This window comes from Salmo salar, chromosome 27 (genome assembly GCF_965601325.2).
Source record: "Salmo salar chromosome 27, fSalSal1, whole genome shotgun sequence".
NCBI classification, from domain to species: Eukaryota; Metazoa; Chordata; class Actinopteri; order Salmoniformes; family Salmonidae; genus Salmo; species Salmo salar.
In genome coordinates, this window is record NC_138317.1 from 31,265,471 (window position 1) to 31,290,714 (window position 25,244).

A 25,244-nucleotide genomic window follows, 5' to 3' on the forward strand; every position below is an offset into this window, starting at 1 on the left:
ATAGACACAAGCACCACAGAAGGCTGGTGGGAATCTAACTAGAAGAGCGGCCCACGGCTATGACAGAAGCAGAACGGCACAAAACACCAACTTGCTATCCAGGTGTCTGCATCTGCCCCGCCCCAACCATCACCCCCAGTCCCCTGCAAGCAATAAATAAATGGTATGGTAATAAGAATAATGTAAGAATTGAAAAATAAATAACAAAACAAAACAAAAATGGGGGAATATAAGTATATCCATCCGAAAGTGTCAATGATCAAACCTGGAAGGCCACTCAAACAGGCATCGCTCTGAACTCCAACAACAGGTCAGTCGTCCAACCGGAAGGAAAGTAGAATTAACGTTAAATGAGAGCTCTGACCGCCCTCCATTGGTCGGTTCAGCGTCTTACATGTTCGGTAGCCCTTGCTGAGACAGTTTAATAAGGTTTCATGAGCAGTCCATAACACACAATGACAAGGCGCTCTAACCTGTGTATTCCCGGATAAACTTCTCTGCGTCCAAAACCGAGGAGCCAAATCTTCTCACCGGAAGGAGGGGTAATTCTGAGTCTTGCAGGGAAGAGCAAGGCTGGGCGAAGATGGAGTTTGTAGAGTTTGGTCATGACATCTCTGTAGCCGGCGCGATGCTTTGCCACATCGGGCGCATAATCCTCATAGACACGGAAGAGGTGTCCTTTATGTAACAGGTTGCCCCTCATTCGAGCCTCGCGCAGGATAAGATTCTTGGTCTTGAAACTGTGACAACAGATGATTACTGGGCGAGGACATTGGCCCGGACCAGGCACTGGGACAAGAGCGCGATGTGCACGGTCCAGCTGGGGATCCGAAGCCAAAACATCCGATCCCATTGCATCCTTCAATAGCTTGGCGAAGAAGTCGGTGGGGCGAGAGCCAGCCTCCACCCCCTCTGCCAGACCAACAACGCAAAGGTTATGACGTCTGGATCGGCCCTCTAAGTCGACCACTTTCACAGAAAGCCTCTGCATACTATCCTGCAAGGACGTGCATAGCTTCTCTAACTCGTCGATCCTACCCGCGTTTAATTCAGAGGCTTTCTCAAGGTCCACAATACTCTGGCCCTGTGAGGCGACCGTTCGAATGGTGCTCTCGATTTTGGTGTCCAGTTCAGCAATAGTAGCCTTAAAACCTGTTGGGGCTAGGGGGCAGTATTTTCACGGCTGGATAAAAAAAACATACCCGATTTAATCTGGTTACTAATCCTACCCAGTAACTAGAATATGCATATACTTATTATATATGGATAGAAAACACCCTAAAGTTTCTAAAACTGTTTGAATGGTGTCTGTGAGTATAACAGAACTCATTTGGCAGGCAAAACCCTGAGACAGATTCTGACAGGAAGTGGATACCTGATGTGTTGAATTACCTTTAAGCCTATGCCATTGAAACACACAGGGGCTGATTAATGTTTTGGCACTTCCTATTGCTTCCACTAGATGTCACCAGCCTTTACAAAGTGTTTTGAGTCTTCTACTGTGAGATCTGACCGAACAAGAGCCTTGGAACGGTGATGGCCGATTAGACTCTGGCGCGCGAGGTCATGTTGGGTACCCTCGTTCCAATACGTTTTAAAAGAGAATGCATTCGTCCACCTTGAATATTATTCATGTTCTGGTTAAAAAAGGCACTAATGATTTATGCTATACAACGTTTGACATGTTTGAACGAACGTAAATATATTTTTTCCCCTCGTTCATGAAGTGAAGTCCGGCGGGCTTAGATCATGTGCTAACAACACGGAGCTTTTTGGACATAAATGATGAGCTTTTTTGGACAAAACTACATTCGTTATGGACCTGGGATTCCTGGAAGTGACATCTGATGAAGAGAATCAAAGGTAATGGATTATTTACATAGTATTTTCGATTTTAGATCTCTCCAACATGGCGGTCAGTCTGTATCGCAAAGCGTATTTTTCTGGGCGCAGTGCTCAGATTATTGCAAAGTGTGATTTCCCAGTAAGGTTATTTTTAAATCTGGCAAGTCGATTGCGTTCAAGAGATGTAAATCTATAATTCTTTAAATGACAATATAATATTTTACCAATGTTTTCTAATTTTAATTATTTAATTTGTGGTGCTGACTTGACTGCCGGTTATTGAAGGGAAACGATTTCCTGAACATCAACGCCATAGTAAAACGCTGTTTTTGGATATAAATATGAACTTGATAGAACTAAAAATGCATGCATTGTCTAACATAATGTCCTAGGAGTGTCATCTGATGGAGATTGTCAAAGGTTAGTGCATCATTTTAGCTGGTTTTATGGTTTTGGTGACGCCTGTCTTTGAATTGACAAAACATTACACACAACTATTGTCAATGTACTCTCCTAACATAATCTAACTTTATGCTTTCGCCGTAAAACCTTTTTGAAATCGGTTAGATTAAGGAGATTAAGGAGGTTAGATTAAGGAGATGTTTATCTTTCAAAGGGTGTAAAATAGTTGTATGTTTGAAAAATTTGAATTTTTACATTTATTTGGTTTCAAATTTGCCGCTCTTGAAATGCACCTGCTGTTGATAGGGTGCACCACGGGTGGCACGCTAGCGTCCCACATAGCCCCAAGAGGTTAAGATCCTCAGCTATAGCAACACGTAGTTCTCCCAAAGCCCGGGTAAGTTCTGTAAGTGTCACGTTGTTACCTGTGCCCTCCGCCATGTCTGTCTCGTTGTTTGGCGGGGAGTAGGCCTCCGATGTGGATTTATTGTACTTTGGTCGCTTATTACTCGGCATTTTCACATAGAAAGTTACAATATTGTATTAGAAAGAGACGTTTGTTGTAAAAAGTGCCATAAAGTAGGTTAAAACCTCTCTCGGGTATGTGGGACGAAATCGTCCCACCCTATTCAACAGCCAGTGAGAAATCAAAGCGCCAAATTTTAAAACCACAAAATGTCATAATTCAAAGTTCTCAAACATAGGACTATTTTACACCATTTTATAGATACACTTCTCCTGAATCGAACCACGTTGTCCGATTTCCAAAAGGCTTTACAGCGAAAGCAAAACATTAGATTATGTTAGGAGAGTACGTCGACACAATAACCACACAGCCATTTTCTAAGCAACTAGCATGCATCACAAATACCCAAAACACAGCTAAATGAAGCACTAACCTTTGACGATCTTCATCAGATGACACTCCTAGGACATTATGTTATACAATACATGCATTTTTTTGTTCGATAAAGTTCATATTTATATCTAAAAACAGCATTTTACATCGGCGCGTGACGTTCAGAAAATATTTTCCCTCAAATACTGATGGTGAATCAGCTCCACAATTTACAAAAATACTTGTCATAAACGTTGATACAAAATGAAACTGTCATTCAAAGAATTATAGATGAACATCTCCTTTATGCAAACGCTATGAAAGATTTCAAAAAAGCTTCACGAGGAAAGCACTCTTTGCAATAATCTGAGTACTGAGCTCAGAAAAATACACTAGGCTATACAGATAGCCGCCATCTTGGAGTCATCTAAAATCATAATTTGCATTAGAAATATTCCCTTACCTTTGATCTTCATCAGAAGGCACTTCCGGGCATCCCAGGTCCACAACAAATGTTGTTTTGTTCGATAAAGTCCATAATTTATGTCCAAATAACTCTTTGTTGTTCTCGCGTTCAGTAAGCTACTTCAAATGTAGAAAGCGCGCGGACGATGTCGCGACGAAAAGTTAAAAAAAGTTGTATTTACGTTCATTCAAACATGTCAAATGTTGTAAAACATCTATCTTTAGGGCCTTCAGAACGTGAAGATTCAGTAATATTTCAACCGGACGGTTCCTGTGTCTTGAAAAAGTTTTTGGAACGGGAGGATCCATCCTCATGAACGCGCGCCAAGAAGTGATGTCATTCTCTGGGTGACAAACTTCCCAGGCTTCTCATTCGGTCTCTGTTCATCGTTGACACTTCAAACAACTTTCTAAAGACTGTTGACATCTAGTGGAAGCCTTAGGAAGTGCAAAATGAACCCTAACTCACCGTGTGTTCGATTGGCAATGACTTGAAAGGACTACAAGCATCAGAATTCTCACTTCCTGCTTAGATTTTTCTCAGGATTTTGCCTGCCATATGAGTTCTGTTATACTCACATACATCATTCAAACAGTTTTAGAAACTTCAGAGTGTTTTCTATCCAAATCTACAAATAATATGCATATTCCAGTTCCTGGGCCCGAGTAGTCAGCCGTTTAATTTGGGTACGTTTTTCATCCGGCCGTGAAAATACTGCCCCCTACCCTAGTGAAGTTAAGTTAGATTGTTTCGCAAAAAAGTTGCAGGAGCCTCTCTCACACACAGCCGTTCACTCCAACATGCTAGCTCCGCCCCGGAATGGGCCAAAATTCACCCAATTTATTGTGGGAAGCTTGTGGAAGGCTACCCAAAACGTTTGACCCAAGATAAACAATTTAAAGGCAATGCTACCAAATGCTAATTGAGTGTATGTAAACTTCTGACCCACTGGGAATGTGATGAAATAAATAAAAGCTTAAATAAATCATTCTCTCTACTATTATTCTGACATTTCACATTCTTCAAATAAAGTGGTGATCCTAACTAACCTAAAACAGGGAATTTTTACTAGGATTAAATATCAGGAATTGTGAAAAACTGAGTTTAAATGTATTTGGCTAAGGTGTATGTAAACTTCCGACTTCAACTGTAAGCAGTACTGACTATGAAAGAGAGAACTGTGGCAGATGTCTGGTAACTTAATCTCTGGGTTGACCTTCGCCCTCTGGGTCAAGCCAATATGTTTTGTACCCCAGAGGAGCTTGTTCACAGAGTTCACTGAACCTCAGTGTGTGTGTGTGTGTGTGTGTGTGTGTGTGTGTGTGTGTGTGTGTGTGTGTGTGTGTGTGTGTGTGTGTGTGTGTGTGTGTGTGTGTGTGTGTGTGTGTGTGTGTGTGTGTGTGTGTTTGTGTGTGCACATGTATATGTGCATCAGATCAAAGGATACATTCCACTATGGTACTCTGACGTGGGTAGGGGGATGGCATAAATACTTCATAATCCTTGAATATGACTTGCATAAGAATACATACAATTACTACGGTACCACTCCAGTACTGTTCCACTTGCAAATGCATCTTCAATGTACTTACACTACACAGTATTATAAAAGGTAGCATAGTTAGTCTTTCTCTAGCATAGAGGGTAGAGGAAGGGTTTTTTATCTCCTATTTTACTTTGTAATTCATTAATATTCTGAAGCAGCAAAGTATTTTATTTATCTTCCTGCCGCTTCCTCTCTCTCCTCCATTTCTCTCTCACTCTCTCTCCCCGTATGTCCCGTAAACCATGTGGTACAGTACAATGACTCACTTCTCTTTTCCGAAATGCTTCCTCTGTCCAGGAATAAAAAAATAAAAAAAGTCAACAAACACTCATAATCTGGCAACCCGTTGCCTCACCTACGTACACAACAAATACCTGACAGTCTCTGACCTGTGGAAAGAGATACTAACTAGCAATCCCTTCTTTCACTCACAAACTGTTATGAAATACCTATCCAAAACAGCCTTTGCACTTTGGAACAGGCAAGTCTCTCTTCGCTAATGACTGGACAATGGACACTACGTCACCCACAAATAGTTCTGAAATATTGGTCAAAAAGTATCTTTCCTCTGGAAGGTAATGAATAGCTGGCAAGGCATATCTAGCTGGAAACAATAGCTCTCTCTGTTGTACTAATATCGGGCAACAAATATTTTCCATAGTATAACTATCTGGCAACTGAGTCTCACTTCCGGATGTGTTGGTCCCCTCTGTGGGCTCAGCAGCCTCCCCCTCCCCCTCCCTGGACCCAACCACCCCCTCTCCTGTCCCGCCTGCCTCTCCCGTCCCGCCTACATCCGGAGGGGGCTCCACCTCTACCTCCAACCCGCTGGGACAGGCGTCCTCCATAGCCAGGACCATGACCGCTCCTCGACCACAGCACTGCTTACCTAACTGAAAGACTACCACCACCACCCCTCCACTGAGGGACAGTTGGTCTAAAGGTAGCTGCTCTGCCCTTCAACTTCCAACTACTGCACAATGAGCAACAGTCTCTAAACACAGAGAGAAGGAAGAGAGAGAAGGATACAGAGAAGATAGAGGACAGAGAAAGACAGATAGAAAGACAAAGAGAAACAATAAAGGGGGATTAAACTAAAAGCAATTTAACAGAAAAAGGAGATGAGAGACAGGAGATGAAAGAGAGACAGGAGATGATAGAGAGATATGAGATGATAGAGAGATATGAGATGAAAGAGAGACAGGAGATGAAAGAGAGATATGAGATGATAGAGAGACAGGAGATGATAGAGAGATATGAGATGAAAGAGAGACAGGAGATGATAGAGAGATATGAGATGATAGAGAGACAGGAGATGATAGAGAGATATGAGATGATAGAGAGACAGGAGATGATAGAGAGACAGGAGATGAAAGAGAGATATGAGATGATAGAGAGATATGAGATGATAGAGAGACAGGAGATGATAGAGAGATATGAGATGAAAGAGAGACAGGAGATGAAAGAGAGATATGAGATGATAGAGAGACAGGAGATGATAGAGAGACAGGAGATGAAAGAGAGACAGGAGATGATAGAGAGATATGAGATGATAGAGAGATATGAGATGATAGAGAGACAGGAGATGAAAGAGAGATATGAGATGAAAGAGAGACAGGAGATGATAGAGAGATATGAGATGATAGAGAGACAGGAGATGAAAGAGAGATATGAGATGAAAGAGAGACAGGAGATGAAAGAGAGATATGAGATGATAGAGAGACAGGAGATGAAAGAGAGATATGAGATGATAGAGAGACAGGAGATGATAGAGAGATATGAGATGATAGAGAGACAGGAGATGATAGAGAGATATGAGATGATAGAGAGACAGGAGATGATAGAGAGACAGGAGATGAAAGAGAGACAGGAGATGATAGAGAGACAGGAGATGATAGAGAGATAGGAGATGATAGAGAGATAGATGATAGAGAGATAGGAGATGAGAGAGAGATAGATGAAAGATAGGTGATGATATGAGATGATAGATAGGTAGGAGATGATAGATAGGAGATGATAGAGAGATAGGAGATGATCGAGAGACAGGAGACGATAGATAGGAGATTATAGAGAGACAGGAGACGATAGATAGGAGATTATAGAGAGACAGGAGATGATAGATAGGAGATTATAGAGAGACAGGAGATGATAGATAGGAGATTATAGAGAGACAGGAGATGATCGATAGGAGATTATAGAGAGACAGGAACTGATAGGAGATTATAGAGAGACAGGAGTTGATAGATAGGAGATTATAGAGAGACAGGAGATGATAGATAGGAGATTATAGAGAGACAGGAGATGATAGATAGGAGATTATAGAGAGACAGGAGATGATAGATAGGAGATTATAGAGAGACAGGAGATGATAGATAGGAAATGATAGATAGGAGATCACCCCCTCTCTCTTCCCTCTCTCCCTGTTCCCAGTCAGACCCACCCCCTCTCTCTTCCCTCCCTCCCTGTTCCCAGTCAGACCCACCCCCCTCTCTCTTCCCTCCCTCCCTGTTCCCAGTCAGACCCACCCCCTCTCTCTTCCCTCCCTCCCTGTTCTCAGTCAGACCCACCCCCCTCTCTCTTCCCTCTCTTCCTGTTCTCAGTCAGACCCACCCCCCTCTCTCTTCCCTCCCTCCCTGTTCTCAGTCAGACCCACCCCCTCTCTCTTCCCTCTCTTCCTGTTCTCAGTCAGACCCACCCCCCTCTCTCTTCCCTCCCTCCCTGCTCTCAGTCAGACCCACCCCCCTCTCTCTTCCCTCCCTCCCTGCTCTCAGTCAGACCCACCCCCCTCTCTCTTCCCTCTCTCCCTATTCCCAGTCAGACCCACCCCCCTCTCTCTTCCCTCTCTCCCTGTTCTCAGTCAGACCCACCCCCCTCTCTCTTCCCTCCCTCCCTGTTCCCAGTCAGACCCACCCCCCTCTCTCTTCCCTCTCTCCCTGTTCCCAGTCAGACCCACCCCCCTCTCTCTTCCCTCCCTCCCTGTTCCCAGTCAGACCCACCCCCCTCTCTCTTCCCTCTCTCCCTGTTCCCAGTCAGACCCACCCCCTCTCTCTTCCCTCTCTCCCTGTTCCCAGTCAGACCCACCCCCTCTCTCTTCCCTCCCTCCCTGTTCCCAGTCAGACCCACCCCCCTCTCTCTTCCCTCCCTCCCTGTTCCCAGTCAGACCCACCCCCCTCTCTCTTCCCTCCCTCCCTGTTCCCAGTCAGACCCACCCCCTCTCTCTTCCCTCCCTCCCTGTTCTCAGTCAGACCCACCCCCCTCTCTCTTCCCTCTCTCCCTGTTCTCAGTCAGACCCACCCCCCTCTCTCTTCCCTCCCTCCCTGTTCCCAGTCAGACCCACCCCCCTCTCTCTTCCCTCCCTCCCTGTTCTCAGTCAGACCCACCCCCTCTCTCTTCCCTCCCTCCCTGTTCCCAGTCAGACCCACCCCCCTCTCTATTTCCTCCCTCCCTGTACCCAGTCAGACCCACCCCCTCTCTCTTCCCTCTCTTCCTGTTCCCAGTCAGACCCACCCCCCCTCTCTTCCCTTTAATCTGACAGCAAAAACACAGGATTACGGAATCTGTTCTGAATCCTCTCTATTTCTCTCTCTCTCTCCATTGCTCTCTCTCAAAGTTCTCCGTGTGATTCTCTATCACTGCGGTATCTCTCTAGAAGACATTATATCTGATACAGTTGAAGTTGGAAGTTTACATACACTTAGGTTGGAGTCATTAAAACTCGTTTTTCAACCACTCCACAAATTTCTTGTTAACTTCTCTGGGCTAGGTGGGACGTGACCGTCCCACACTATTCAACAGCCAGTGCAATAGCATGGCGCGAAATACAAAACAGCAAAAATCTCATAATTTCATTTTCTCAAACAATCAACTATTTTACACCATTTTAAAGATAAGACTCTCGTTAATCTAACCACATTCTCCGATTTCAAAAAGGCTTTACGGCGAAAGCATAAAATTAGATTATGTTAGGACATGAAAATCCACACAGCCATTTTCCAAGCAAGGACATGCATCATAAAAACCAAAAGTACAGCTAAAATATTCACTAACCTTTGATGAACTTCATCAGATGGCACTCATAGGACTTCATGTTATACAATACATGTATGTTTTGCTCGATAAAGTTCATATTTATATCCAAAAACAACATTTTACATTGGCGTGTGATGTTCAGAAAATGTATTCCCACCAAAACTTCCGGTGAATCTGCACATCAATTTACAAAAATACTCATCATAAACGTTGATAAAATTTACAACAGTTATTGAAAGAATTATACATACACTTCTCCTTGACGCAACCGCTTTGTCAGATTTCAAAATAACTTTACGGAGAAAGCACATTTTTCAATATTCTGAGTACAAAGCTCAGCCATCGAAGCAAGCTATACAGCTACCCGCCAAGTTCTGGCATCAACAAAACTCTGAATTAGTATTATAAATATTCTCTTACCTTTGCTGATCTTCGTCAGAATGCACTCCGTGGGCTCCTACTTCCACAAGAAATGTTATTTTTGTTCGAAATACTCCATCTTTATGTCCAAATACCTCCGTTTTGTTCGTGCGTTCAGATCACTATCCAAAGGCATAACGCGCGAGCGCAGTACCAGAGGCGAAAAGTCAAATAGTTCCATTACCGTTCGTAGAAACATGTCAAACGTTGTTTATAATCAATCTTTAGGGTATTTTTTATGTAAAAATGCGATAATATTCCAACCGGACAATAGCGTATTACTGCGCGCCAAACGTGCCTGCGCAGTAAACAACTCACTGGTCCCAGGCAGTCCACTCATTGACTGATCTACTATTTTCTGCCCAGTAACAGGAGAAGGATGAAAAACCTTTCTGAAGGCTGTTGACAGCCAATGGAAGCCTTAGGAAGTGCAACGTGACCCCACAGACACTGTAGTTTTGATAGGGATTCAAAAGAAGAACTACAATTCTCTGATCTCCCACTTCCTGGTTGGATTCTTCTCAGGTTTTTGCCTGCCATATGAGTTCTGTTATACTCACTGACATCATTCAAACAGTTTTAGAAACTTCAGAGTGTTTCCTATCCAAATCTACTTATAATATGCAAATATTTGACTCTGAGGCCGAGTATTAGGCAGTTTACTCTGGGCACGCTTTTCATCCGAAATCAAAAATACTGCCCCCTATTCCTTGACAGGTTAACAAACTATAGTTTTGGAAAGTCGGTTAGGACATCTACTTTGTGCATGACAGTAATTTTTCCAACAATTGTTAACAGACAGATTATTTCACTTATAATTCACTGTATCACAATTCCAGTGGGTCAGAAGTTTACATACACTAAGTTGACTGTGCCTTTAAACAACTTGGAAAATTCCAGAAAATGATGTCAAGTTTCTGATAGGCTAATTGACATCATTTTAGTCAATTGGAGGTGTACCTGTGGATGTATTTCAAGGCCTACCTTCAAACTCAGTGCCTCTTTGCTTGACATCATAGGAAAATCAAAAGACATCAGAAAATAAAATTGTAGACCTCCACAAGTCTGGTTCATCCTTGGGAGCAATTTCCAAACGCCTGAAGGTACCACGTTCATCTGTACAAACAATAGTACGCAAGTATAAACACCATGGGACCACGCAGCCGTCATACCGTTCAGGAAGGAGACACGTTCTGTCTCCTAGAGATGAACGTACTTTGGTGCGAAAAGTGCAAATCAATCCCAGAACAACAGCAAAGGCCCTTGTGAAGATGCTGGAGGAAACAGGTACAAAAGTATCTATATCCACAGTAAAATTAGTCCTATATCGACATAACCTGAAAGGCTGCTCAGCAAGGAAGAAGCCACTGCTCCAAAACCGCCATAAAAAAGCCAGACTACGGTTTGCAACTGCACATGGGGACAAAGATCGTACTTTTTGGAGAAATGTCCTCTGGTCTGATGAAACTAAATAGAACTGTTTGGCCATAATGACCACCATTATGATTGGAGGAAAAGGGGGGATGCTTGCAAGCCGAAGAACCCCATTCCAACCGTGAAGCACGGGGGTGGCAGCGTCATGTTGTGGGGGTGCTTGGCTGCAGGAGGGACTGGTGCACTTCACAAAATAGATGGCAGCATGAGGAGGAAAATTATGTGGATATATTGAAGCAACATCTGAAGACATCAGTCAGGAAGTTAAAGCTTGGTCGCAAATGGGTCTTCCAAATGGACAATGACCCCATGCATACTTCCAAAGTTGTGGCAAAATGGCTAAAGGACAACAAAGTCAAGGTATTGGAGTGGCCATCACAAAGCCCTGACCTCAATCCTATAGAAAATGTTTGGGCAGAACTGAAAAAGCATGTGCAAGCAAGGAGGCCTACAAACCTGACTCAGTTACACCAGCTCTGTCAGGTGGAATGGGCCAAAATTCACCCAATTTATTGTGGGAAGCGTATGGAAGGCTACCCGAAACGTTTGACCCAAGTTGAACAATTTAAAGGCAATGCTACCAAATACTAATTGAGTGTATGTAAACTAGAGGTCGACCGATTATGATTTTTCAACGCCGATTACGATACCGATTATTGGAGGGCCCCAAAAAAAAACTTGATGCCGATTAATCGGCCGATTTTTAGATATATATTTGTAATAATGACAATTACAACAATAATGAATGAACACTTTTTTTTTACTTAATATAATACATCAATAAAATCAATTTAGTCTCAAATAAATAATGAAACATGTTCAATTTGGTTTAAATAATGCAAAAACAACGTGTTGGAGAAGAAAGTAAAAGTGCAATATTTGCCATGTAAAAAACCTAACGTCTAAGTTCCTTGCTCAGAACATGAGAAAATATTAAAGCTGGTGGTTCCTTTTAACATGAATCTTCAATATTCCCAGGTAAGAATTTTTAGGTTGTAGTTATTATAGGAATTATAGGATTATTTCTCTCTATACCATTTGTATTTCATATACCTTTGACTATTGGATGTTCTTATAGGCACTATAGTATTGTCAGCCTAATCTCGGGAGTTGATAGGCTTGTATTTATTAACAGCGCAATGCTTGAAGCACAGCGAAGAGCTGCTGGCAAATGCAGGAAAGTGCTGTTTGAATGAATGCTTACGAGCCTGCTGCTGCCTACCACCACTCAGTCAGACTGCTCTAATAAATATCAAATCATAGACTTAATTATAATATAATAACACACAGAAATACGAGCCTTAGGTCATTAATATGGTCAAATCCGGAAACTATCATTTCGAAAAAAAAACGTTTATTCTTTCAGTGAAATACGGAACCGTTCCGTATTTTATCTATCGGGTGGCATCTCTAAGTCTAAATATTTCTGTTACATTGCACATCCTTCAATGTTATGTCATAATTATGTACAATTCTGGCAAATTAATTAGTCTTTGTTAGGAAGAAATGGTCTTCACACAGTTCTCAACGAGCCAGGCGGCCCAAACTGCTGCATATACCCTGACTCTGCTTGGACAGAACGCAAGAGAAGTGACACAATTTCCCTAGTTAAAAGGAATTCATGTTAGCAGGCAATATTAACTAAATATGCAGGTTTAAAAATATGTACTTGTGTATTGATTTTAAGAAAGGCATTGATGTTTATGGTTAGGTACACATTGGTGCAACGACAGCGCTTTTTTTCGCGAATACGCTTGTTAAATCATCATTAGTTTGGCGAAGTAGGCTGTGATTCGATGATAGATTAACAGGCACCGCATCGATTATATGCAACGCAGGACAAGCCAGATAAACTAGTAATATAATCAACCATGTGTAGTTAACTAGTGATTATGTTAAGATTGATTGTTTTTTATGAGATAAGTTTAATGCTAGCTAGCAACTTACCTTGGCTCCTTGCTGCACTCGCATAACAGGTAATCAGCCTGCCACGCAGTCTCCTCGTGGAGTGCAATGTAATCGGCCATAATCGTTGTCCAAAAATGAAGATTACTGATTGTTATGAAAACTTGAAATTGGCCCTAATTAATCGGTCGACCTCTAGTGTAAACTTCTGACCCACTGGGAATGTGATGAAAGAAATAAAAGCTGAAATAAATCATTCTCTCTACTATTATTCTGACATTTCACATTCTTAAAATAAAGTGGTGATCCTAACTGACCTAAGACGGAATTTTTACTAGGATTAAATGTCAGGAATGTTGAAAAACTGAGATGAAATGTAGTTGGCTAAGGTGTATGTAAATTTCCGACTTCAACTGTATATGCACTCAATTTAATTCCACTTAAAAAAATGTCATGGTGTATGACGTAACTATATCCTTTCACCCCCACATTAAAAAAAATAAACAAATCAAAGCACATAGACTGTAAAGATAGCGCCCTGAAGAAGATCAGGTGAGCAAAGCATCATGGGATGAATAATAGTGTCATGAAAAGCAGTTGATCAGAAAAAGGGGGGCATTAAACTGAAGGCTCCAGCGTTTGGATGTTTATGTGTTTATGACAGGTTAATCGATATGGAACAGTGATAATGTAACATTAGCCAGCGTTCTCACAATAGCATTACACCAATGTTAAAACAGCATTATATTAGCGTTATACGGGTGTTTAATGGCTGTAGATACAGGGGATGTCTTCCTCTACCTGTGATCATGGCTGTGACTGGGTTGTCAGTGTGGAACTGTAAAGACAAGGCTACAGTCAGATAGTGGTAATAGGCAGGGGCAACACAAGGCTACAGTCAGATAGTGGTAGTAGCCAGGGGCAACACAAGGCTACAGTCAGATAGTGGTAATAGGCAGGGGCAACACAAGGCTACAGTCAGATAGTGGTAGTAGCCAGGGGCAACACAAGGCTACAGTCAGATAGTGGTAGTAGCCAGGGGCAACACAAGGCTACAGTCATATAGTGGTAGTAGCCTGGGGCAACACAAGGCTACAGTCATATAGTGGTAGTAGCCAGGGGCAACACAAGGCTACAGTCATATAGTGGTAGTAGCCAGGGGCAACACAAGGCTACAGTCTGATAGTGGTAGTAGCCAGGGGCAACACAAGGCTACAGTCTGATAGTGGTAGTAGCCAGGGGCAACACAAGGCTACAGTCAGATCGGCTTAACACTCCTGGCACATTCAGTACATTACACCCACACAAACGTTTGTTTATATACAAACAGACATACTTCTCTCTCACTCTGTTTCAAACACACACACACACACACACACACACACACACACACACACACACACACACACACACACACACACACACACACACACACACACACACACACACACACACACACACACACGCACACACACACGCACACACACACACACACACTTATACACATGGAAAGTGCATTAAAATAAACATGCATTTAAAACACACCCCACACAAACCATATCGCCTATATCGACACCTGTAGGGATAAACAAGAGGAGTTCCCCCAATACTCTCCTAGCCTCTGAGGATGAGAGAGCTGTGTATTGTTGACAGAAAAGCCGAATTTGGATTTTCCCCACATCCCACCATTGGCTCAGAGACTCATACTCCTCTATTTGCTGCCTCCACCTTTCCCAGAAGGTCTGGAAACCTGCGCAAAAAGTGGCATCTTGTAAGAGCTTTACATTGAATTTCCAATAGGATGCCTGCCGGGGCCCTGGTGAAATAGACAGCCGAGCCATGGTTATGTGATGATCGGAAAACCCCACCGGGAGAATGGTAGCGCCCAACAGCCTATTGCTCCGATTCCTAGACATATAAAACCGATCAAGTCGGGCTGCACTCACCCTAGCCCCAAAAACCTTCACCCATGTGTACTGTCTTGTGTTCGGATGTTTAGTTCTCCAAACATCCACTAAGTCGAACTGATTAATAATGTCCCTTAACACTCCCACTGACACTGAATGAGGCTCTTCCCCATTTCTGTCTTTTGTAAAATCCATTGTGCAGTTCCAGTCCCCTCCGACCACCAGTGTCTCCTCAGGCGCTACCTGTGAGAGTTCCTGTCTAAGACTCCCAAATAGAACCCCTCTTTCTCTCCCTGTGTTAGGCGCATACACATTTATAAAGACAAAACCCATGTTGTTAATTTCTGCTTTAACAACAAGGAGCCTACCCCTACACACCTCCTTTGAGGAGCACATTTTTACAGACAGACCCGGTGCAAAAAGGACTGCCACTCCTGCACTAAGATTTGTCCCATGGCTCAACACACTTGCCCCTTTCCACCAGAGCCCCCAATCGACTTCATTCAACACATCACTATGTGTCTCCTGCAGAAACAACACCTGTACTTTTTTTTGTTTTACATATTCACCCAACACACTCATCTTTCCCGCATCTCTGGCGCCATTTATATTGAGCGAGCCTACCCGTAGAGTCTCCATAAGAAGTGGGAGAAAAGCCAGCAGAGAAAAAAGACCAATAGCAAAGCTCAAAAGTCCCAGTGTCAGAAAGAAAGTATACATCTAAACAGTGTCTGAAGGTAAACCCTTACGCACTGTTGTGACCCACTTCCTCAACCTAAACCGTTTCCTGGGTGAGAGGACACCATGCCCCTCATTTTTCACAGCATGTTGTACTGATCGTACAAACTTTCTTGAATCAGGGAAAAAAGCCTCAAGATTAACTTTTTTTCCCTTGGTCTCATTCAGGAACCTTGTCAGTTCTCTCAATGTGTACTTAGACCCTCTGCTTGACTGGCTGTCAGCTCCGGGCCTATTGAAGAGGAGTCTGAAAAAAATATCTCCTCATCCTCTTCCTCAGACTCACTTTCCTCCTCATCTCTATCTCCCACCCTGACCACCTGCTCTTCCTCTCTGGTCATGGCATCTCCCACAGCAACAGGCAAAATTTCCATTGTGCCTTTAACCACACCCTTTTTCCTTTTCCGCTTAGCACCCTCCTCCTCCCCCCCTAGTCTCTTACACTTCCCCACTATACTCTCCTCATCCACTAGCATAACCTGACTAGACCTAGCATCCTCTACACCACCCTCCATAGCATGACTAGGCCCAGCATCATTTACACCATCCTCCATATCATAGCTAAGCCCAGCCTCAGCTACCCCACCATCTCTAGCCTGACTAGGCTTAGCCTCCACTACCCCACCATCTCTAGCCTGACTAGACCCAGCCTCCGCTACACCACCATCTCTAGCCTGACTAGACCCAGCCTCCACTACACCACCATCTCTAGTCTGACTAGACCCAGCCTCCTCTACCCCACCATCTCTAGTCTGACTAGACCCAGCCTCCGCTACCCCACCATCTCTAGCCTGACTAGGCTTAGCCTCCACTACCCCACCATCTCTAGCCTGACTAGACCCAGCCTCCGCTACACCACCATCTCTAGCCTGACTAGACCCAGCCTCCACTACACCACCATCTCTAGTCTGACTAGACCCAGCCTCCTCTACCCCACCATCTCTTGCCTTACTAGACCCAGCCTCAGCTACCCCACCATCCCTGGTATGACTAGGCCCAGCCTCTGCTGTCTGCATCTCATTTCCCCCTGCACTTTGACCTCGATTTCCCCCACCGGCGCTTGTACCCTCACTTTGTCTACGGCCTTTATGTGGGCACGCAAAGCTCTTATGCCCCAAATCCCCACACTCAAAACACCGTAGACTGTCTGTGCTGGCAAACCCTGCATAGAGCCCCTCCCCATGCCTCACTTTAAAATGCACATTTAGCTGTTGCTCATTGTTGTTCAGGAACATAAACACTTGCCTCCGGAACGAAACAACGTGCTTAACAGCAGCTGCCTGAAAACCTGCCGACAGTACACGAAACCCGCTAGCAAACTTACCAAAACGACTCAGCTCTTTCCTGATTTGATCGTCCGTAATAAACGGAGGTAAATTTGCAACAACTACTCTTGTCGAAGGGGTAGAAAGAGGTAAAACTGGCACCAACACATCCCTTACAAATATTCCGCTAGCAATTAGCCTACCAACCAAATTTTCTCTTTTCATGAACACCACCACCGCTTTGTTCATTCTAGAAGCAGAATGTATAAATTCAGCTCCTACCTGTTCGCCGACCGCGAGCAGAACCTCCTCCACCTTAACTCCATTCTCAGGAACACACCTGAATCCATGCCGTATCGACAGCGTCTCCTCCACCTTAACTCCATTCTCAGGAACACACCTGAATCCATGCCGTATCGACAGCATCTCCTCCACCTTAACTCCATTCTCAGGAACACACCTGAATCCATGCCGTATCGACAGCGTCTCCTCCGCGCTAGGCTGAGAAGCCATCGCGCATACCACACCTTGCAAACCCCAGAAACCTTACTCTGTCTTCTTCCACCCTAACTCTGAAAAAAACGGTGGATACCGCTAAAACAAATATTGCATTAACCCTCCACCATAGAAAAAAAATGTAAGAAAAAGATCAAGAAAAGAGTCTAGAAAGTTAGTTAGGACAGAGTCCTCCGCACCAAACACTCAAACTCCAAAAAACTCCCAGCATGCAGAGAGAGAGAGAGAGAGAGAGAGAGAGAGAGAGAGAGAGAGAGAGAGAGAGAGAGAGAGAGAGAGAGAGAGAGAGAGAGAGAGAGAGAGCGAGAGAAAGAGGGTAGGGGAAAGAGAGAGAGAGAGAGAGAGAGAGAGAAAGAGGGTAGGGGAAAGAGAGAGGGAGAGAGAGAGCGAGAGAGAGAGAGAGAGAGAGAGCGAGAGAAAGAGGGTAGGGAGAGAGAGAGAGAGAGAGAGAGAGAGAGAGAGAGAGAGAGAGAGAGAGAGAGAGAGAGAGAGAGAGAGAGAGGGTAGGGAGAGAGAGAGAGAGAGAGAGAGAGAGAGAGAGAGAGAGAAAGAGGGTAGGGGAAAGAGAGAGAGAGCGAGAGAGAGAGAGAGAGAGAGAGAGAGAAAGAGGGTAGGAGAGAGAGAGAGAGAGAGAGAGAGAGAGAGAGAGAGCGAGAGAAAGAGGGTAGGGGAAAGAGAGAGAGAGAGAGAGAGAGAGAAAGAGGGTAGGGGAAAGAGAGAGAGAGAGAGAGAGAGAGAGAGCAAGAGAAAGAGAAAGAGGGTAGGGGAGAGAGAGAGAGAGAGAGAGAGAGAGAGAGAGAGAGAGAGAGAGAGAGAGAGAAAGAGGGTAGGGGAAAGGAGAGAGAGAGAGAGAGAGAGAGAGAGAGAGAGAGAGAGAGAGAGAGAGAGAGAGAGAGAGAGAGAGAGAGAAAACACTCATCAGACAATGCTTATGACCAGGAATTTACACAATCTGTATCTCACACTCGCTCTGACGGGTCATCTTGTCCTGAGAAGGACAGACTAGGACAGGGTTCCCAGGCACTGATGGGGGCCATTGTTCCTCTGGCACAATGGGGGTCATTGTTCCTCCAGCACAACACTGATGGGGGCCATTGTTCCTCCAGCACAGCACTGATGGGGGCCATTGTTCCTCCAGCACAACACTGATGGGGGCCATTGTTCCTCCAGCACAGCACTGATGAGGGCCATTGTTCCTCCAGCACAGCACTGATGGGGGCCATTGATCCTCCAGCACAACACTGATGAGGGCCATTGATCCTCCAGCACAACACTGATGAGGGCCATTGTTCCTCCAGCACAACACTGATGAGGGCCATTGTTCCTCCAGCACAACACTGATGGGGGCCATTGTTCCTCCAGCACAGCACTGATGGGGGCCATTGATCCTCCAGCACAACACTGATGAGGGCCATTGTTCCTCCAGCACAGCACTGATGGGGGCCATTGTTCCTCCAGCACAGCACTGATGGGGGCCATTGTTCCTCCAGCACAACACTGATGAGGGCCATTGTTCCTCCAGCACAACACTGATGAGGGCCATTGTTCCTCCAGCACAGCACTGATGGGGGCCATTGTTCCTCCAGCACAGCACTGATGGGGGCCATTGTTCCTCCAGCACAGCACTGATGGGGGCCATTGTTCCTCCAGCACAACACTGATGAGGGCCATTGTTCCTCCAACACAACACTGATGGGGGCCATTGTTCCTCCAGCACAACACTGATGGGGGCCATTGTTCCTCCAACACAACACTGATGGGGGCCATTGTTCCTCCACCACAACACTGATGGGGGCCATTGTGTCCACAGACACCCAGGACGTTGCTTAAATCATCATCCTGTGCCATATAGTCCCAGACAGCATTAATGTCATTCAATCCAAGTGTAATTGTCCTCTATTATGTGAGAATGACAGGGAAGGTTAGGTAATGCATTTAGCCTAACCTTGAGTATTTTCTTTCTCCATTTCTCTTCCTCCATTCCTGTTCTCGTTCATCCTCCCTTCCCTCTAACCTCCTCCCTCCATCCCAGGTCCAAAGCCTGAGTGGTAAACAGTAGCTTTTTAATAAACACTACAGGTCACTCGGCAGCATTAAGCTCTGAATAACTCTAATGAAATGAGATGGGTTAGCAGAAATGTTTTGATTACAACTAGCAGAAATAACCGCCCACTGCTTTGGTTTTAGCCATGGCAACAGGTCTTGCTCCTTAATCTGAGATTAGGGTAACTTTTTAAGGTTTACCAAAAATCATGGTTGGATGACTCCCGGATTTCCTGCTTAGTTCATTTTGACTCCAGCAATATGATCACACATGTACGGCCACCATGGAATTACGGTAAATATAATCTTAGTCTGTGTCCCAAACAGTACCCTATTCTCTATATTGGCCAAGATAAAGCGTAGCAATTTGACACATACAACAAGACAGAGTTACACATGGAATAAACAAAACATACAGTCAATAATACAGTAGAACAAAAGAAAACAAAAAGTCTATATACGGTGAGTGCAAATGAGGTAAGTTAAGGCAATAAATAGGCCATGGTGGCGAAGTAATTACAATATAGCAATTAAACACTGGAATGGTAGATGTGCAGAAGATGAATGTGCAAGTAGAGATACTCTGGTGGAAAGGAGCAAGATAAATAAATAAATACAGTATGGGGATGAGGTAGGTAGATAGATAGATGGGCTATTTACAGATGGGCTATGTACAGGTGCAGTGATCTGTGAGCTGCTCTGACAGCTGGTGCTTAAAGCTAGTGAGGGAGATATGAGTCTCCAGCTTCAGAGATTTTTGCAGTTCGTTCCAGTCATTGGCAGCAGAGAACTGGAAGGAAAGACGACCAAAGGAGGAATTGGCTTTAGGGGTGACCAGTGAGATATACCTGCTGGAGCGTGTGCTACGAGTGGGTGCTGCTATGGTGACCAGTGAGCTGAGATAAGGCGGGGCTTTACCTAGCAGAGACTTGTAGATAACCTGTAGCCAGTGGGTTTGGCGACGAATATGAAGCGAGGGCCAACCAACGAGAGCGTACAGGTCACAATGGTGGGTGGTATAAGGGGCTTTGGTGACAAAACGGATGGCACTGTGATAGACTGCATCCAGTTTGCTGAGTAGAGTGTTGGAGGCTATTTTATAGATGACATCACCGAAGTCAAGGATCAGTAGGATAGTCAGTTTTACGAGGGTATGTTTGGCAGCATGAGTGAAGGATGCTTTGTTGCAATATAGGAAGCCGATTCTAGATTTAATTTTGGATTGGAGATGCTTAATGTGAGTCTGGAAGGAGAGTTTACAGTCTAACCAGACACCCAGGTATTTGTAGTTGTCCACATATTCTAAGTCAGAGCCGTCCAGAGTAGTGATGCTGGACGGGCGAGCAGGTGCGGGCAGTGATCGATTGAATAGCATGCATTTAGTTTTACTTGCGTTTAAGAGCAGTTGGAGGCCACGGAAGGAGAGTTGTATGGCATTGAAGCTCATCTGGAGGTTAGTTAACACAGTGTCCAAAGGGGGGGCCAGAAGTATACAGAATTGTGTCGTCTGCGTAGAGGTGGATCAGAGAATCACCAGCAGCAAGAGCAACATCATTGATGTATACAGAGAAGAGAGTTGGCCTGAGAATTGAACCCTGTGGCACCCCCATAGAGACAGCCAGAGGCCCGGACAACAGGCCCTCCGATTTGACACAATGAACTCTATCAGAGAAGTAGTTGGTGAACCAGGCGAGGCAATAATTTGAGAAACCAAGGCTGTCGAGTCTGCCAATAAGAATGTGGTGATTGACAGAGTCGAAAGCCTTGACCAGGTCGATGAATACGGCTGCACAGGAATGTCTCTTATCGATGGCGGTTATGATATCGTTTAGGACCTTGAGCGTGGCTGAGGTGCACCCATGACCAGCTCTGAAAACAGATTGCATAGCGGAGAAGGTACGGTGGGATTCGAAATGGTCGGTAATCTGTTTGTTAACTTGGCTTTTGAAGACCTTAGAAAGGCAGGGTAGGATAGATATAGGTCTGTAGCAGTTTGGGTCTAGAGTGTCACCCCCTTTGAAGAGGGGGATGACCGCGGCAGCTTTCCAATCTTTGGGAATCTCAGACGATACGAAAGAGAGGTTGAACAAGCTAGTAATAGGGGTTGCAACAATTTCGGCTGATAATTTTAGAAAGAGAGGTTCCAGATTGTCCAGCCCGGCTGACATGTAGGGGTCCAGATTTTGCAGCTCTTTCAGAACATCAGCTATCTGGATTTGGGTGAAGGAGAAATGGTGGGGCCTTTGGCGGGTTGCTGTGGAGGGTGCCGGGCAGTTGACCGGGGGTAGGGGTAGCCAGGTGGAAAGCATGGCCAGCCGTAGAGAAATGCTTATTGAAATTCTCAATTATAGTGGATTTATCAGTGGTAACAGTGTTTCCTAGCCTCAGAGCAGTGGGCAGCTGGGAGGAGGTGCTCTTATTCTCCATGGACTTTACATATACAATACTACTTTGTACAAAAAGTAGAACACTATAGGAAAAAAGTAGTGCACTATATAGAGAATAGGGTGCAATTTGGGGCACATACTTTTAAGGTGCATTTGTAAATTGCCTCTATTGTGTCAGAGTGCACTCTGGGTCGTTCGTAAATTCAGAGCGTTGTCAGATTGCCTGTTCATAAATTGGAAGCGTTTCGCTCTCGGAGCGTTCAGAGAGCACACTGGAGGAGTAGGGTTGATCCCAGCGTTCTGACCTCACAACAACAGTCAAGCACCCAAGCTAACTGACTAACGTTGGCTAGCTTGCTAACTACTTCCAGACACAAATGAGAGAACAGCTCACTGTGACCATTTTACTCGCCCTAGCAGAGCTGGTTAGACTGTTTTCATGTTATCCAGAGCGTTGGTGACGTAACTGTGCTGCTGGCAACAATTGAATTATGTTTTTTTTGCCAAAATTTCCTCGGTCTCTGACTGGCAATGCAAGCAGATCACAGGATATTACAGACCAGTTCATTTCATCCCCACTTCCTGGGCACCGGTTTTAATGGCCAGCACTTTATTACACCACCTCCCTCCTTCGTATCATCTTTTCTCTTCATTGAATCTGCTCATTGCGTGGCCCATCCCTCACGTTAGTGCTAATTGGTCCATTACAGCAAAGAGAGAGAGAGCGAGAGAGATGTGCCAAATGTTTGACCATATAAGAGACATCTTTCCCTCGGATTACACAGACCCACAAAGAATTTCAAAACAATTGCAATCTTGATAGACTCCCATATCTATTCAAAGAAATACCACAGTGCAGTGTTTCCTCTTGAAAAATGTGTAGCGGGGGGGGGGGGGGGGGGGGGACTGACTCTCTATAAATGTAGATATCATATAGCCTATGCACGGTCCATATTATCAGGTATGCTATTAGCAATAAGCATTATAACCTGTAGCCCATCTGATGCAGTATAGTGGCTATAAATAAATAGGCTGAAGCATGAGGTTTCCCATCTGCATTGACCCTATTGGGCTAACCATTAGCTAGATCCCAAATGTAATCGCTTAACTAGTTAGCATCCTAATGAGACATTTTATGTCTAAAAAAAATTGCATAAACACACTGAATATAATGTAGGCCTTCCTGTTAGGGTAACTTGAGGTAATCCGCCAGACTCCCCTGCTTCAACAAGCTTCCTGTTAGGGTAACTTGAGGTAATCCGCCAGACTCCCCTGCTTCAACAAGCTTCCTGTTAGGGTAACTTGAGGTAATCCGCCAGACTCCCCTGCTTCAGCAAGTCTGACAGGTTTATTGGCATGGAAAGCATATGTTTACATTGCCAAAGCAAGTGAAATAGAAAATAAACAAAAGTGAAATAAACAATAAATAATTAACAGTATACATTACACTCACATAAGTTCCAAAAGAATAAAGACATTTCAAATGTCATATTATGTCTATATACAGTGAAGAACAAACACCATTGTAAATACAACCCATATTTATGTCTGTTTATTTTCCATTTTGTACCTTTTTATTTTTTTTATTAAGTATTTGCACATCATTACAACACTGTATATAGACATAATATGACATTTGAAATGTCTTTATTCTTTTGGAACTTATGTGAGTGTAATGTTTACTGTTAATTATTTATTGTTTATTTCACTTTTGTTTATTTTCTATTTCACTTGCTTTGGCAATGTAAACATATGCTTTCCATGCCAATAAAGCCCCTTAAATTGAATTCAAATTGAATTGAATTGAATTGAGAGAGAGAGAGAGCGAGAGAGCGAGAGAGAGAGAGCGAGAGAGCGAGAGAGAGACAGAGAGAGAGACAGAGAGAGAGAGAGAGAGAGAGAGAGAGAGAGACAGAGACAGAGAGACAGAGAGACAGAGAGAGACAGAGAGAGACAGAGAGACACAGAGAGACAGAGAGAGACAGACAGAGAGAGACAGAGACAGAGACAGAGACAGAGAGAGACAGAGACAGAGACAGAGAGAGAGAGAGAGAGGCAGAGAGACAGTGATGGGGGGCTTACTGGCCGGTTCATTAAGCAATGCAGATCACAATCAGGCACTGGCATGCTGATTGGGAGTGAAAGATATCCCCTGGAAGAATGTTAATGGCAGCAAAGCCACTTTGGAAATTCTTCCTCATCAAATCATCTGCACCACTGGGCTCCTCCAGGGTCCGTTTTTCTACAGCCGAGGTAAAGGACAGGAAGAGGGAAAGGGAGAGGAGGAAGAGGAAACAGGGAGAGAGAGGACACTTAAAGAAGTGGAGAAAAGAGAGAGGAAGGGAATGTGAGAGAGAGGACACAAAGAAATGGAGAGGAGAAAGGGGAAACATAAATAAGTGGAGAGGAGAGAGGAGAGAGAGGAAACTTAAAGAAGTGGAGAGGAGAGAGAAGAAGGAGAGAGGAAACTTAAAGAAGTGGAGAGGAGAGAGAAGAAGGAGAGAGGAAACTTAAAGAAGTGGAGAGGAGAGAGAAGAAGGAGAGAGAGGAAACTTAAAGAAGTGGAGAGGAGAGAGAAGAAGGAGAGAGGAAACTTAAAGAAGTGGAGAGGAGAGAGAAGAAGGAGAGAGAGGAAACTTAAAGAAGTGGAGAGGAGAGAGAAGAAGGAGAGAGGAAACTTAAAGAAGTGGAGAGGAGAGAGAAGAAGGAGAGAGGAAACTTAAAGAAGTGGAGAGGAGAGAGAAGAAGGAGAGAGGAAACTTAAAGAAGTGGAGAGGAGAGAGAAGAAGGAGAGAGGAAACTTAAAGAAGTGGAGAGGAGAGAGAAGAAGGAGAGAGAGGAAACTTAAAGAAGTGGACAGGAGAGAGAAGGAGAGAGAGGAAACTTAAAGAAGTGGAGAGGAGAGAGAAGAAGGAGAGAGGAAACTTAAAGAAGTGGAGAGGAGAGAGAAGAAGGAGAGAGGAAACTTAAAGAAGTGGAGAGGAGAGAGAAGAAGGAGAGAGAGGAAACTTAAAGAAGTGGACAGGAGAGAGAAGAAGGAGAGAGAGGAAACTTAAAGAAGTGGACAGGAGAGAGAAGAAGGAGAGAGGAAACTTAAAGAAGTGGAGAGGAGAGAGAAGAAGGAGAGAGGAAACTTAAAGAAGTGGAGAGGAGAGAGAAGAAGGAGAGAGGAAACTTAAAGAAGTGGACAGGAGAGAGAAGGAGAGAGAGGAAACTTAAAGAAGTGGAGAGGAGAGAGAAGAAGGAGAGAGAGGGAACTTAAAGAAGTGGAGAGGAGAGAGAAGAAGGAGAGAGGAAACTTAAAGAAGTGGAGAGGAGAGAGAAGAAGGAGAGAGAGGAAACTTAAAGAAGTGGAGAGGAGAGAGAAGAAGGAGAGAGGAAACTTAAAGAAGTGGAGAGGAGAGAGAGGAAACTTAAAGAACTGGACAGGAGAGAGAAGAAGGAGAGAGGAAACTTAAAGAAGTGGAGAGGAGAGAGAAGAAGGAGAGAGAGGAAACTTAAAG

At 44.3% G+C, this 25,244-nt stretch overlaps 1 protein-coding gene across 2 annotated transcripts in view; it reads right to left on the reverse strand.

Moving 5' to 3' along the window:
- Positions 1-14,240, reverse strand: part of LOC106588853 (protein PALS2-like) — a 57,918-nt gene extending 43,678 nt beyond the window's left edge. For both annotated transcript variants that reach the window (XM_082970204.1, XM_082970203.1), the window contains exon 1: positions 13,687-14,240. In XM_082970204.1, coding sequence (XP_082826330.1) covers positions 13,687-13,696 — 10 coding nt within the window. In that variant the 5' untranslated portion in view covers positions 13,697-14,240. The remainder of the gene's footprint in view (positions 1-13,686) is intronic.
- Between the last annotated feature and the right edge of the window lie 11,004 nt (positions 14,241-25,244).